Genomic DNA, 15,135 nt, shown 5'->3' with positions numbered 1-15,135 from the left:
TGACTTTGCTTTTCATCCGATCGCAGCTTTCCCAAGACTGCTTCCCTGCTTACTCCGTGCTTCCCCATTTGTGGTGAATCAGATTGAGAACTGTCACTCAGACGTTCCCCTGTCCCTATCCCTTCGCATTTTATCTCTAAGACTCTTCGCTCCAGGCCCTGGGCATCAATTTTCCCTCCTCTGCACGCTCTCCTTATCTGAGGCTTGCAACCAGAGAGAAAACTGGCAAGATAGTAGCTGCTCAGAGCCCTGTCACCTCCAGGGCATTGCTGGAATTCTACAAACCCGCAGGCTTTTCTTGCAGACGGTCTCCTCCTTTCTTCCCCATTGGTGATTGCTCCTTGCTCCCCCGTTAGTCAGATGGCCCCAGACAGACCCACACGTGGAAAGAATCAGAAGTGCAGGCCCCTTACGTACTCAGAGACAGAATAAAGGACAATGGTCGATCGTGCACATTGCTCAGCAGTTCTCTCCTGGGCAGGAGTTCAAGGGGAGGAGAGCCAAGACATACGTTAGGTCCAAGATTAGTGGGGAGGCCCTTGGTGTCATTATCTTACTCATCCGGCACCGTGCCCGGCCCACCATTGGTGCTCAACTTGTGTTAAAAGAAAGATTATGCATCAAGCATGGTGAGGTTCTCTACTTCACTCAAAGCTGGGTCACTAAGCACCTGCTCTATACCCCTAGCATTCTTCTAGGGACAAAAGAACAAGGCAACATCCTGTTCTTAAGCTACAAGGAGTCAGTGTCTCAGAGGAGGAGGAAGCTGCAACAAGAAAGCTAAGTGGAGTGTTTACCAGTGTTATGATGGAGGTCGGTTCTTCATAGGTTGCAGGGATGGGGGCCATGATAGATGACGGTATGAAAAAGGTTTATTAGAAGGACCGCTCTCCTTGCCTCTTGACTAAATCAGGTCTCTCTAGGCAAGAGGAGTCAAGTAAGAAGGCAGGTATGAAAGACACAAGTCTAGGTGTTTCTTCTTGGCCACGGTTGTGGCCTATGGTTTTACAAAGTTGGAGGCCACCTCCCACCTCCCCCAGGGAGAGTGCCATGCCCAAAGTACTGCCTGGTTCATCTTCCTTCTTAAATCACTGGCAGGGTGACCATGGGTGGAATTTGAGTGTGTCTTCTGGCAGTGAATTTCCAACGAAGTAAGTCAATGAGAGAAAGAAATACCATATGATTTCACTCACATGTGGAATTTAAGAAACAAAACAGATGAACATATGCGAAGAGGGTGGGAAGAGAAGAGAGGGAAATGAACCACGAGAGATGTTTCACGATAGGGAACAGGCTATGGGTTGATGGAGGGAGGTGGGAGGGGATGGGCTTTAAGGAGGGCACTGGCCTTGTAGCTAAGTGATGAATCACTGACTTCTACTCTTAAAACCAATATTGTACTGTATGTGAACTAACTAAAATTAAAATTTTTAAAAAGGAAAAAAAAAATTAGTGGGCAGTAAGTAAATCCATGGTGACCAAGGAAAGAAATGGCAATACTTTGAACCTCCTCTGAGACTCCCATGATGGGCCATGTACCCCCATGGGCAAGGTTTTAAACTTTCTGAGCTATTTATAAAATGGAGAAATGCTGCTACCTTAAGATATTATGGAGAGTTTTTCACATATACTGTGAACCAGGAACTGTTTTGGTGTCTGATTGTAGATAGAATGATGAACAAAATGGGCAAAGCTTCCACTCTCCTATCTGGAAACAGACAACAAACCAGTAAGTATACAATGTCAGATGGTAAAGTAGAAAATAAAGCACAAGAATGGGGGTGAGGAGGAGGAGGGAAAACCCGTTTAGATGGGCTTGTCACGCAAGGCCACCTGGATGATGCGATATTTGAACAGGGACCTAAAGGCGGGTGAGCTAGGTGTGTATCTAGAAGGATAGTGTTCCTGTCAGAGGGGAGAGCGCATGCAAAGGCCCTGAGGCAGCAATGTGTGAATCTGATCAGGGACAGCAAGACACCTGGAGTAGGATATAGAAAGCAGACAGGAGTTAGGTGATTAGCTGAAGCTTGTCCTGGAAGCCTTGTCAGTCATTGGAAGGACTTGAGATTTAACTCCAACTGAGGTGGAAGCCGATACTGAACTTCAAGCCCAGAAGCAGTGGGATCTGACTTGTGGGAGGATCGCCCGCAGTTACCCAGAGAAGAAAGAGCACAGGGCCCAGGGCCGAAGGAGGACTTGTCTACTCTTGTTCGGGAGAAGTTCCCACTGGAGCAGTGGCACTCGTGGGAGTGGTGGGGTGCCAGGAGATTCTGAAGATTGAGCTTATAATATTTGTCAGTTGTTGGCATGAAGGATGGGAGGCAAAGAAAGAGGGTGCCAAGGTCATCCTCAGCATAAATAAAATACCTGACTAACAGCTCAGATAACCAGCGATTAGTGATCAATATCCCAACCGTAATGAAACACAGGGCTCATATCGACGGCACAGTGATACGCCCCACTTCTGCTTCCGGACATACCTTGAGCTTATAGCACGAGCTGCAGAAGCCTGCTGAAATCCCATTCTTCTCCCAAGAGGGGTCCATAAAACAGTGCAGTTAGGACCGTGGTTTGAGTGGCCTGTTTTGGTCCTGATGCGGTGTCTCTGCAACTGAAACAGAAGCTGACTCAGATGTGCATTCTGATTGAATGGGCTCCATGCTAATTGATGGGGGTATAAGATACTGTCCAAGTATATATTTAAAATAATGGATGTAGCTACATCTATATGTGTCCATATAGGCAAACAGAGTTTGGATGGGTCTTCATCTCATGTCTGGCGTGGATCCCTCGGGTAATAGACGCCACACCCTTCTCCTACCAGCAGCACCCCTCCCCCACCCCTGGTGGCCCCATGTCAGTACCTATGACCATTCTTCTAGACGCTCAGGGCAAAAAGCTTATCACCATTCTTGATTCTTCTTTCTTCTCTCGTACCTTTACCAGCCTGCCAGAAAATTCTCTAGACTCTACCTTCAAGATCCATCCAGGAGTTATTGAAAAGGAAAAAAAAAAAAAAATCACTGCTACTTCTCCTTTATACCCAAGTTGAGACTTTGAACTGGTTGTTTCAGCTGTGAAAACGAATTTGTTCAACAAATACTTCTTGAGCAGCTACTCTGTGACAGGCACTAAGCCTTGGGAATAAAGTAATGAAAACAGTAGGCAAAATCTCTGCTCTCAAGGATTTTACATTCTAGAGAGGAGCCAGACAATAGGGAGGCACAGGATATGATGAGTGCTCATAGATCACTGTAGAAAAATAAAGCAAGGTAAGGAGTAGGGAGGGCTCTCTGGGAGGCCACAGAGCTTGCTGCTTGTAAGAGGGACTCTGGGAAGGCCCTACTGTCAGTGACCTTTGAGCAGAGACTTGGGATCCTGGGAGAAACCACATTTTTCCTGGCATGATGGGCCATGAGCCAGGTGGCCCGTGTCAGGGAGGGAAGAGAGGAGGAAGAGGAGGTCAAGTGTTAGTGGAGAGACCAGTTGTCGGCCATCGTAAGGACTAAACCTTTCATTCCGGGTGGACAGAGGGGCCAAAAGGAGAGTGTAGGGCTGAGACCCGGCATGACCCGACATACATTTTCAAAGGATCAGCGGGGCTACTAAGGGATGGGGGTCCAGTGGGTGTATTTTAGGCAGAGGAACGAAGGCATGGGGAAGGAGGTGTAGGCAGTGCTGAATCACAGGGAGACAGGATACAAATCGGGAGCAATGGGAAAAAGAAACAGGAGAAGGGAGAGTATTGCGTGCCATGTCCCAGGGCCCAGAGCAGAGCCGTTGAAGGAGGAAGGGACGTGAGTGGGTACCTACGGGCAGTGTGGGGCTTGGGGCCAGGTGTCTCTCAAGCCTGGCATGGAGGAAGGGGAAAACACTTGGAACCATGAAGGAAAAGGCTTCTTTGTGTATAGGGTAGACCATAAATACTTTTTTCAAGTCAAAACTCCTTGAGAACCCAGTACAACGGAGAGGCCCTGACCCTAAAATGGACACGGCCCTTCTGGTTGGGAATCCCCGATGCCCAGTGTGCTCCGTCCAGCCCATAATCACACGGGTTAACAAAAGACGTCAGAAAGGACTGGTGTTGACTTCAGTTCACTTAACTGCCACTTGACTGTGGGATTTGTTTAAATCAACAGAGTGTTGCAGCTGGGCCTCAAATCCAGGTGTGCTGACTCCCAGTGTATTAGACCAAATCGCAGCCCAACCCCTAACACACTGTTCTAGGGATGCAACGTGTAGCTCCCAGGCTACTGGGAAGGATCACCCATGAATCTCTGGCTGGAAAGGGCGTGGCTTTTTTTTTAAACACCCATCCCCCCCCCCATTAACATTTAGCTAATGGTCACAGCCCCTTTTGATGTCTTAATCCTGCTTCTCCCACCCTCCCAGCCAAATCCCAGTATATAACGAGCAGAACCATTCAGAGACAAGGCATTCGGGCCCTCACCTTAGAAAAAAGGCTAAGCTTTCTTCAATGGTGTTAAATTTTTTTTTTTTCCCTCATTGCAGAAGATCCATCCTGTGTAGATTTCTTCAGCTGGTGTCACCTCGTTCCTCAACATGGCATCTGCAACCACAAATTTCACGGTCATCAGTGCTGCAAATCCTGCACGAGGAAGAGCTGACCTTGACGCCCTCCCTAACACCGCAGGGCCCGGGTCTCACCTCTCACCTCCGGAGCTCGAAAGCTGAACCCTGCAGACCACTCCTGCATGGCTACAGCAGCCCCCGGGGAGCTGGCTCTCAAGAACAGACAGGCTCCTTCTCCAAGTCCCCAAAGCACACGGTACTCCGAAGCACTTGAAGATGGGAAGCGAGGACCCATCTGACTTCCAAGAGAAATGACAAAAGAACGTTTTTGATTTGCACTGTTACAGGAAAGAGGTGATGAGTCACATTGAGATACATCACCTTTTAATTTTGACGGAGAATCTGGTCAACTCTGGGAGAGACAACCGCCCCCCCCCCCCCCCCGGCCTTGAACTGTAGAGTGTTCCATGGCAAGGACATCTGTTTTGAAATGGTTCTTGAAGACTTAGATCCAAGACTGAGCCTTGGAGCAGTCAAATACGGATGGAACACCTTTCTTAACCGTTACTCGGAGCTCACAGTTGGATGGACGCTGTGGCCAGCCCGAACGCGGTTACACAGGAAGCCAAATGGTGCTCATAACTGTGCTTGCTGCTGGACCAACAAGCTTCACGTTATGTTTATTCAGTGTGCGTGTGTTGTTTTTATTATTTTGTTCAAAGTATATCCTGCTTATAGAGAGTCTCCAAGACTAAAATTTACAACTTGAAAAGTGTTCTGAGGAATATTCTGAAAACAGGGCAACTTGGACTATTTAAGAAGATCTCCATTGAATTGAAATTACAATCTGAAAAAAAAAAAAAAAACCACGAAACTTACATCAAAGGCCAACGTTGACGTCCTACACATTATATGAACCTCGTAACTCTTGGTGCTAGCTGAACAAGGACACGGAGCCTCAAGTCTGCTCTTTGGGAATCAGAATTGGTGAGGTGTTCATTTCTGGTAAAAAGCGAGGAGGAGCTAAGTAGCAAAATCACAGTGTTAGACCATCATTTATAATGTTCCCTACATATCATCAGGGCTGCTTGGAAAATTAAAGACCACTTGTGGTTTTTCTCCTACCAACTGTCATGTTTAAAATTTCCCTAAGATTTAGTTAACAGCAAGAAAAGAGTGGCAATAGAAAACCCATCTGTCTTCTTGCTATGTTCATATTAATAAATCATAAGCCAAGGCCCTTCAATAAATATGAATATTTTATAATCTTACAGATGATATTTTCAGTCATCCGAAGCCAGCTGTTGATAGGCATTAATGAGCTTAAAATTGTTCTCAGTTGGAAAATACCACACTGTTTTGCCAAAACCAAAGTGACTTACAAGATGGAGTCCTTCTGTAATTTTTTGAGATGTGGTTAAAAAGGGCATATTTATATAATTCCACGCTATTCCTCAGTTTCTTTGATGAATGGAACCCAATTTTACTGCTTTCTCAAGTCTCAATTCAAACAGGGTTTGCCAGCTCAGCACCACCAACTAGACAGTGGTTTGTTAAATTTAGAACATCCTTCGTTCCCATTCTAATTAAAATCATGCCTTCATGAATCTCAGAGAAATAATGATTGAATAGTCTCTCAAACCACTTGGCTTGGCCTAGAGTAGCAGCCATTTTATCATCAAAAAAATATAGTTCCACATCCCCACCCCCTTGCCCTCTGAAAAATGGCAAATTATTCATTTCTTTATATAATGATCATTTTATTATTTTATGGAAAAATTAATTTATTAATAGCCTATTCTTATGTGTTCTCACTTGCTTCTCTAAGTGATATTAATTCTGAGGAAAAATGATGAATAAAACAATGGGTTATAGAGAAAAGTCAAAATATATGTGTAATATTTAATTATTTTATAAGTTTTATAATAAAGTGTTCTGTTTCTTTATCTTTGAAATTTGTTAAGTTCTTGAATAAATTTGAAGTCAAGTTACTTCCAAGATGTTTTAACTGTGTAAGTGTTGATTAGGAATTTCAGAGAGTGGCTTTGCAATGAAAGGTAAGACACTCATTAATTGGTTCTTCTTGCTTGTGTATGAGAAAATTAGAAACCACCAAATGCCAGAGGGAAAGAGAGGAAGATTTACCATTTTTTTAAAATTTTTTTTAACGTTTATTTATTTTTGAGAGAGAGAGAGACAGAGCATGAACGGAGGAGGGCCAGAGAGAGAGGGAGACACAGGGTCTGAAGCAGGCTCCAGGCTCTGAGCTGTCAGCACAGAGCCCGACGCTGGGCTGGAACTCACAGAGCAGGAGATCATGACCTGAGCCGAAGTCGGTCGCTTAACCGACTGAGCCACCCAGGTGCCCCAAGATTTACCATTTTATGGAGATACTCAGTTATTTTTTTCCTGCTCTAATGCTGTTTCAATGTTTGTGGAAACCATCCAAGTTAGCTAGGTAAACCTACCGTAAGTATAGTTGGTTTTCTCTCTCCTTTGTTTTTTGCATTTGAATAGCATTCTGGTGAAGGCTTTCTTTTTGCAAAAAAAAAAAAAGGGGAAGGAAGGAAAAAAAATTAAAACGCAATTATTTCAGATTTCCCATGTTTGGAATCATCAGACCAGCGGAGAACAAAAACAATCTGGGCACATTCCATCCAGTTGACCTGAATATATAATATTTTCCCTACATATGTGATTTTCTGTATCTATACATATACACATATATATTTGTATGTGAATATATGTGTATGTATGTGAATCACTTAGGCATGCAGATCTTTAAGAGGATTTTAACATGAATTATTGCTATCTGCCAATGGTTAAGAATGAAAAAGAGAATAGATGGCATGTGAAAACAGCAAAAGAGAGGGGCGTGTGGGCGGCTCGGTTGGTGAAGCATTCCACCTCGGCTCAGATCATGATCTCATAGTTTGTGAGTTCAAGCCCCCCTCTTCGGGCTCTATGCTGGCAGCTCAGAGCCTGGAGCCTGCTTCCGATTCTGTGTCTCCCTCTCTCTCTGCCCTTCCCCTGATCGATCTCTGGCTCTCTCTCAAAAATAAGGTATTCTTGTACCTTTTAGTAATAAAAGATTAATGAAAGCAACCATATATTTAGTTTTTAGAGGACTCCAGGGACTTTATATATGTATGTTATCTCTTTTCATCCTCACAACACTCTAGGAAGATAACTGTTTTTTTCCCTTTGCAGACAAGGACTCTGGGATTCAGAGATCACATATTTCCTCCAAGGTAGCCAGAAGAGTAAGCTCCATAAAAAACAAACATTTAAATTGCTCATTTCAGTTAAAGATAGTCGCTGTAATTGGTTTAGATCTGGAAAAAAATTTCCTATCTGGAAAAAAAAAAAAAAATCCTCAGCAAGAATAGGGGAACCATTCAGAGTTCCTCGGCAACATTCAGGTTAGCATCACCAAGCTGAAGATAAAGCTGGAATTTTCTGTCACTAAGAGGATTTTTATCTTTATTCCTCATTGACATTTGTGCATAGCAAAGGAAAACTGTACCTATTTAATCGTTCCTTTTCCTGATAGACACGGAGAATCATGATGTAAGTGACTTTTGTTCAGATTTGTGTGTGTAGAGAAGCCGTTGCCAGATGCAATATCCAGAATGCATCTTTCTGAGTGTGTTCAGTTATTTAGGCCAAGGAATGGCCAACTGCCTCCCCTCTGCACATAACCACCATCCTGTGCGAATGTTACGAAGCCGTACCTGCAAGCTAAATTGTTTTCCTAAACTGTCTTTAGTGCGGGACACAGTTGAGTTCATAATCAGGTCATTTAATAACAAGAAGTGTTTACATAACTGCTGGTTGTTTTAACGGACTTGGAGGTTCAAAGATGGTTCCTCGCATCCTAACTGGGCCGAAAAAGAGGCACTAGTGTCTAGGAAAAGCAAACCCTCTCGGCCACGTCTCCCCAGTCCTCCTGTTGCTTCCCACCCCTCTTTCCTCCTTCCCTGCATTGCCTTGGCCTCCCCGTTGCGGCTGCCTCTATCCCATTCAGGTTAGGACATCACCCGACATGACCCAGGGTGGCGCCATGATGCCGATACCACGTGCCGGACCACTCCGGATGAACACTTGGCACTCCGTGGGCCTCCATCCTATGGCGAACAGACTTTCTAAACTGTGCAGTACAGAGTGCTACTTTCACGGTGATAAATAAAAGTTAACCGAGCCCTTGAGAAACGGTCTTTGAAGGTGAACCAGGGCCAGAGGCTGTTCCTGCTGGAGACGAGGCCCAGACATGTCTCTCCCTCTGACTGACTCCCTCCTCTCTCTTCTTTTTATGTGGCTGGAGCACAGGAAGGACCGAGCAGCCCCGTCTTGTCAGAAGGCCAAGCCAGCCCCACTGTATTTGAGCACAGTCCTCTGTTCCATATACCACGAGGCTGAGTGTCTCCCCTTTCTTGGAAAGAGCGTTTTCTCTCCCCAGCCCCATCCCTTTTAAAAGCCAGGTTGGATATGGATTAAGTCTGAGGACAATAGTTTATAAATAATTAACCACATGACAATCACTTAAGGATATCTGATACATTCCCAGACCCCATTCCAGAAATGTAATTAATTGGAGAAGCAGGGCCTGGGAATTTATATTTTACAAGGCAGTCGGGTTTCTCCAAGGAAAAGCTAGTTTTGGAACCAGTGGTCGAGGGCAAATAAAGAAAGTTCCTTGGGTCTGTCTTCCTTGGGCACAAGAGTTCCCTCACCACAATGCCCTCTGGCACAGCTCCGCGGTGGCCTGAACTGATCTCAGCCAATAAGAAAGGGGGTTTTGCCTGCTCTCACCTTCTGTGTATTTCACCTGGGAAACTCTTGGGCCTGGAAATTGTGGGTCAAGAAGGGGACTCACAGGCAAGGACCAGTTCTCTGGTCATCTTTGTCTCAGTTTCTTTTTAGTAGTAGTATTTTTTAATGTTTCTTTGAGAAAGAGAGAGAGTTACAGAATCCAAAGCAGGCTCCAGGCCCTGAGCTGTCAGCACAGAGCCCGACGCGGGGGTCAACTCAGGAGCCCTGAGATGGTGACCTGAGCCGAAGTCGGACGCTCAGCTGACTGAGCCACTCAGGACCCCCTGTCTAGGTTTCTTATTCCCAACCAATGCGGGTAGCCCAGAGCAGGGTTTGGTAGCCCAGAGCGGCCGGAACCGTGGTGTTGAGGGGCATCGTCCATTTCTCTCGGGCAAGCACTCACATGCGAGAACTAGTTACTGTGTTTTTTAACCAAGAAAGGGCAGACGACAGAGAAGCCAACGAAATCCCCATTCGAAAGTGCCTTGTGGCAAATGACTCCCAGGGCCTCGTGTGCACGTGCACAGAGAAACCCTCAGTGCGTGAGGAATAGTGCTTGTGAGATCCAGAGTCAAGGCAGAAGGAAGACTTCCGTCCTATTTCCTGCCGGGTCACTGTGTGCCAAGAGGTGGATTCATCACTTTGATGAGTCAAGGCCGGCTGTCGCTTGCTTACAAATTGCCAGAGACGCTGTGGCTGACTCGAGCGAACAGAAATGGTGACTTCGGCTTGGGTCCAACAGGAGAAAAAGACAAAGTCCTTGGCAATGTCAGGAAGGGATGCTACAGCAATGCCTTCAGCCACACTGAAGCATAAACAAGGTAATTCCATGGTCCCTCAAACTGTGCTGTTGCACATGGGCCTCTGATTTTTCTTAGTGACTCGTTAAGGTGCAGGCTTGTTGCTTTCTTTTTTCCATACTGGCTCCAGGTTCTTAAAATGAAATGTCTCTTTATATGTCTGCAGAGTCCTAAACCAATAAAGGCATAATTGTCACTGTACCCAGCAAGCTTCTTCCTTTGTTAGGATGCCCACATTGTCTAGGGTTTTTATTACTCGCAGATAGGTCTGCTGAGGGGGCAAACGCTTCACGTTTTCTTAGAGGGGAGTATCTCTTTTCCTGCCGAAGGCCTCTCTGACACCGTGACCCTCACCCTGGTGGAGTCTGGTTTGCCTACACTAACATTTTCTTTTGCACGGTTTTGCTATCCAAAATATATTCCCTCTTTCAGGAAGCATTGGTTGAGCACCAACTCTGCCATGAGATCCGAACACACGAAATAGATTCGTTCCTGACCCCTGGGGACGGACTGGTGTTTGAAAACACGGGAGGCTCATCCATACAATTAGGCAACGGCCCAAGGTCATACAGTCCTAAGATTGTTTTTTTCCTTAACTCCTCTCTTTTACCCTCAACCCCAGTCATTATTTGATGATGTGTGTTTTTAGGCTGTGTTCGTGCCACAAAGGATATGATCCTATCACATGCGTAAATCAGGATCATGCAGACTGCAGACTTTTTTTCCCCCTTCAAAAATAATAAAGACCCCAAATTAGAGCATTAAGTAGAGAGTGGCCCACTTGCAAATTATTGTATAGGAATTAAGGAGGGCCCCTGGGAGGCTCAGTCAGTTGAGTGTCCGACTCTTGGTTTTGGCTCAGGTCATGATCTCACAGTTCATGAGATGGAGCCTCGCATCGGGTTCTGCATGGACAGTGTGGAGCCTGCTGGGGATTCTATCTCCCCCTTTCTCTCTGCCCCCTCCCCTGCTTGCTCACTCTCGCTCTTGCTCCCTCCAAATAAACATTGGGAAAAAAAGAAATTAAGAACTAGAAGAAGATTTCAGTATTTCTCTCTCTCTCTCTCTCACACACAGATGTAGACATGGAGAACTAAATATTTGAGGGCCTTTCCTCAAATTACACAGTGAGTTAATGGTAAGTCTAGGTGTAAAGTCAGTTATAGTAATTTTCACGCAAGTACCCTTTTCACTGTGTTGTAAAATAGTGATTTTTTTTTTTTTGACAGGCAAATGCTTTTATTGCATTGAAGAACAATTTCAGTGAGTAGTAAGTTTCAAATAGAAACCTGATAAGAAACATTGCTGACTTCATGTGCTATAAAGTTACATTCCCCTCCCCCAAAAGAAAAAGGTACTTCAAAACCAAGAGAAGCATAACAAATGTTGTCATATTTCCTCTATGTAGGGCAAAGGTGACCTCCTAAAAGTAAGAGTTGTTACAAATATCTGACCCTTTCCCTCTCCAATAGTCTGAGCCATTACTTTGCCTTGAACTCTGAACTAAGAATGATGTTAGGGGCGCCTGGGTGGCTCAGTTGGTTAAGCGTCCGACTTCAGTTTAGGTCATGATCTCAATGTCTGTGAGTTCGAGCCCCACATCAGGCTCTGTGCTGACAGCTCAGGGCCTGGAGCCTGCTTTGGATTCTGTGTCTCCCTCTCTCTCTGCCCCTCCCCTGTTCATGCTCTGTCTCTGTCTCAAAAAAAAAAAAAAAAAAAAAAATTAAAAAAAAGAATGATGTTGAAGGTCACAAACTCTGTAAATATACTAAAAACCACCGGTTTGGACACTTTATTTTTTTTAATTTTTTATGTTTATTTATTTATTTCTTAAAGGGGGCGGGGAGAGGGGCAGAGAGAGAGGAGAGAGAGAATCCCAAGCAGGCTCCACACTCTCAGCACAGAGCCCAACACAGGGCTTGATCCCAAGAGTCGTGAGATCACGACCTGAGCTGAAATCAAGAGTAAGATGCTTGGCCAACCGATCCACCCAGGTGCCCCGGGTGGACACTTCAAATAGGTAAATTTTATGGCATGTGAATTCTATCTCCGTAAAGCACTTTAAATTAAAAAATAAGCAAGGTGGTGTGAAGATCGTGAAGTAGGATCATAGACAGAAAGATAGGCAGGGAGGGCAGAGACCTGGTCTAATCAGGACACACACCCCTTGGCACAGCAACCCACAAATAGGAGGGCTGTCACAACCGCAGAGGCCCTCCATGAGGAACTGAGGGGTCTGAGCCCCACGTCGGTCTCCCAAGCCCCGCGAACCCGCACAGGGAAGATGAGCCCCCATCACATCTACTTTGAGAACCAGCAGGGCTAATGTCAGGGAGAGCCGGAAGGGACACCGCCCTTAAAGGGCATCTCTACAATCTCACCCAGTCCTAGGGCAGAGGCAGCAGTTTGAAAAGCACCTGGGTTATGCGTGAAGAAACATCACTAATTTTAGGGCACGTACCAGAAGGATCCGTTGGAATGTTCACCAGGGACAGAAGTGCTGGTGGGTACCATTTTTTGTTCATTCCCCTTCTACCCAGCTGGGCCCATTTCTGTCTCTTTCCATCTATTGTGCTAGCACCCTAGCCAAGGTAGGCTACCCAACTGGCCTACCTTGGGTGGCTCCCACCAAGTGGGTAGCCTCAGCCAGCACTGATGTTCCCCCACCCCAGTTGACCAGGCTTGCTTACCAGCATGCTCAGAGCAGTCAAGTCCAGGCCTCAGAGACATCCACCCTGGGGGACAATCCCATATAGCAGTGAGTCTGCACCAATCATGAGCCAACCACAACAGGGAGGTGCATGAACACACACAGGGGGGCACAGCTGGCTCAAGTGACAAGGGGGGAATTGTGCTACTGGGAACCATGGGACACCTTCTTCAAGATCAGGAGACATAACTCATCTACTAAGTACATAGAAAAAAACACAGAGAGGCAGACAAAGTGAGGAGACAGAGGACTATGTTCCAAATAAAAGAACAAGAGAGAAGCTCAGAAAAAGAACTGTATGAAAGGGAGATAGGCAATCTACCAAATCAAGAGTTGCAAGTAAAGGCCATCAAGATGCTCACTGAACTGGGAGGAGAATGGGTGAAAACAGTGAGAACTTCAACAGAGATGCAAAATGTAAAAAAAAAAAAGCCATTAGGAGCTGAGGAATATTATAACTGACATGAAAAATACATAGAGGGAATAACAGAAAATTGGATGATGCTGAAGAATGGATCAGCGATCTTGAGAATAAGATAGTAGATAACACCCAATCAGGATAGAAAAAACAATTAAGGAGTATAGTTTAAGGAGCTCTGGGACAACATCAGGCAAGCTAATGTTCATATTAGAGGGGTTCCAGAACGAGCAGAAAGTAAGGGACAGAAAACTTATTTGAAAAAGTAATGTCTGAAAACATCCTTAACCTGGCAAAGGAAACAGACACCCAAGTCCAGGAACCACAGAGTGTCCCAAGTAAAATGACACAAAGAGACTCACAAGACATATTATGACCCAAGTGTCAACAGTTGAAGATAGAGAATCTTAAAAGCAGCACAAGACAAACACTAGATACATGCAAGGGAACCCCCATAAGGCTCTCAGCTGACTGTTCAGCAGGAAATTTACAAGCCAGGACGACCACAATATATTCAAAAGTAAAGAAACTTACAACCAAGAATACTCTACCAGCAAGGTTATCACTCAGAATCAAAGAAGAGATCAGGAATTTCCCAGGCAAGCAAATGCTCAAGGAGTTCATCATCACCAAATTGGCCTGACAAGAAATGTTAAAGGCCCTTCTTTAAACTGAAAAGAAACAGCCATCACTAGCAACAATTATGAAAAAAACCAAAAATCTCACGGGTAAAAGCAAGCATACAGTAGTGGACCAATCACCTTTATAGCTGGTATGAAGGTTAAAAGGACAAGAGTAGTAAAATCGTCTAGACCTACAGTAATTAGTCAAAGGATACCCAAAATAATAAGATGTAAAATATGACAACAAAAACAAAACCTAGGGGAGTACCCAAAAATGTAGTGCTTTTAGAATGCATTTGAACTTCAGCGACCATCAACTTAATAGAGACTGTTATATACATAGGAGGTTTTGCACCAACCTTATGGTAACCACAAACCAAATACCTGTAATAAGCATACAAAAAATAAAGAGAAAGGAATAAGAACACTTAGTGACCAAATCGCAGAGAGCAAGCGAAGAAGAATGCAGAGAAGCACTACCAAAACAAACAGAAATCAGGGAAATGGCAGTAGGTACCCATCTGTTAATAATTACTTTCAGTGTAAATGGACTGCATGCTCCAACCAAAAGACATGGTTGAATGGGTAATATTATAGGCCGCCTACAAGAAACTGACTTCAGATGCAAAGACACCAACAGACTGAAAGGGAAGAAATGCAAACAGACATTCCATGCAAATGGAAATGGAAAGGCAACTAGGGTAGCAATACTTGTATTCGACAAAACAGACTTTAAAACGAAAACTATAGTAAGAAACAAGGAACACAATTACATGCTGATAAAGGAATTGATCCAAGAAGAGGATAGAAGTCTTGTAGATATCTGTACATCCAACATGGAGCACCTAAATACATAAAGCAAATGTTAACATAAATAAAGGGAGAAATTGACAGCATTACAATAATAGTAGGGGACTTTACCAGCCCACTTATCAATGGGTATGAAAATCAATAAAGCCTTGGCCTAAAATGGCACATTAGACCAGATGGAGTTAATAGATATATGCAGAACATGCCATCAAAAACAGCAGAATACACACTCTTTTCAAGTATACATGAAACATTCTCTAGGATAGGTCACCTCTTAGGCCACAAAAATTTAAGAAGTCTCAAAAAATTTAAGAAGATTGAAATCATAAGAAGCATCTTTTCCAACCACTAGAAATTATACAAAACTAGAAATCAATTAGAAGAAAAAAAAAACTAGAAAAAACACGATCACATGGAGGCTAGACAACA

The 15,135-nt window shown here is 44.5% G+C and overlaps 1 protein-coding gene across 1 annotated transcript in view; it reads left to right on the top strand.

Annotated features, from left to right (window-relative positions):
• ADAMTS18 (ADAM metallopeptidase with thrombospondin type 1 motif 18) overlaps positions 1 to 6,535 on the top strand; it is a 141,915-nt gene extending 135,380 nt beyond the window's left edge. The window contains exon 23 of the mRNA XM_045440120.1: positions 4,513 to 6,535. Within this exon, the coding sequence (XP_045296076.1) occupies positions 4,513 to 4,628 (116 nt within the window). The 3' untranslated portion in view covers positions 4,629 to 6,535. The remainder of the gene's footprint in view (positions 1 to 4,512) is intronic.
• Positions 6,536 to 15,135: the final 8,600 nt, after the last annotated feature.

The sequence above is a fragment of the Leopardus geoffroyi genome, chromosome E2 (assembly GCF_018350155.1).
Source record: "Leopardus geoffroyi isolate Oge1 chromosome E2, O.geoffroyi_Oge1_pat1.0, whole genome shotgun sequence".
NCBI classification, from domain to species: domain Eukaryota; kingdom Metazoa; phylum Chordata; class Mammalia; order Carnivora; family Felidae; genus Leopardus; species Leopardus geoffroyi.
Note: the sequence above shows the minus strand (reverse complement) of the source record. Positions and strands in the feature narration are given on the sequence as shown.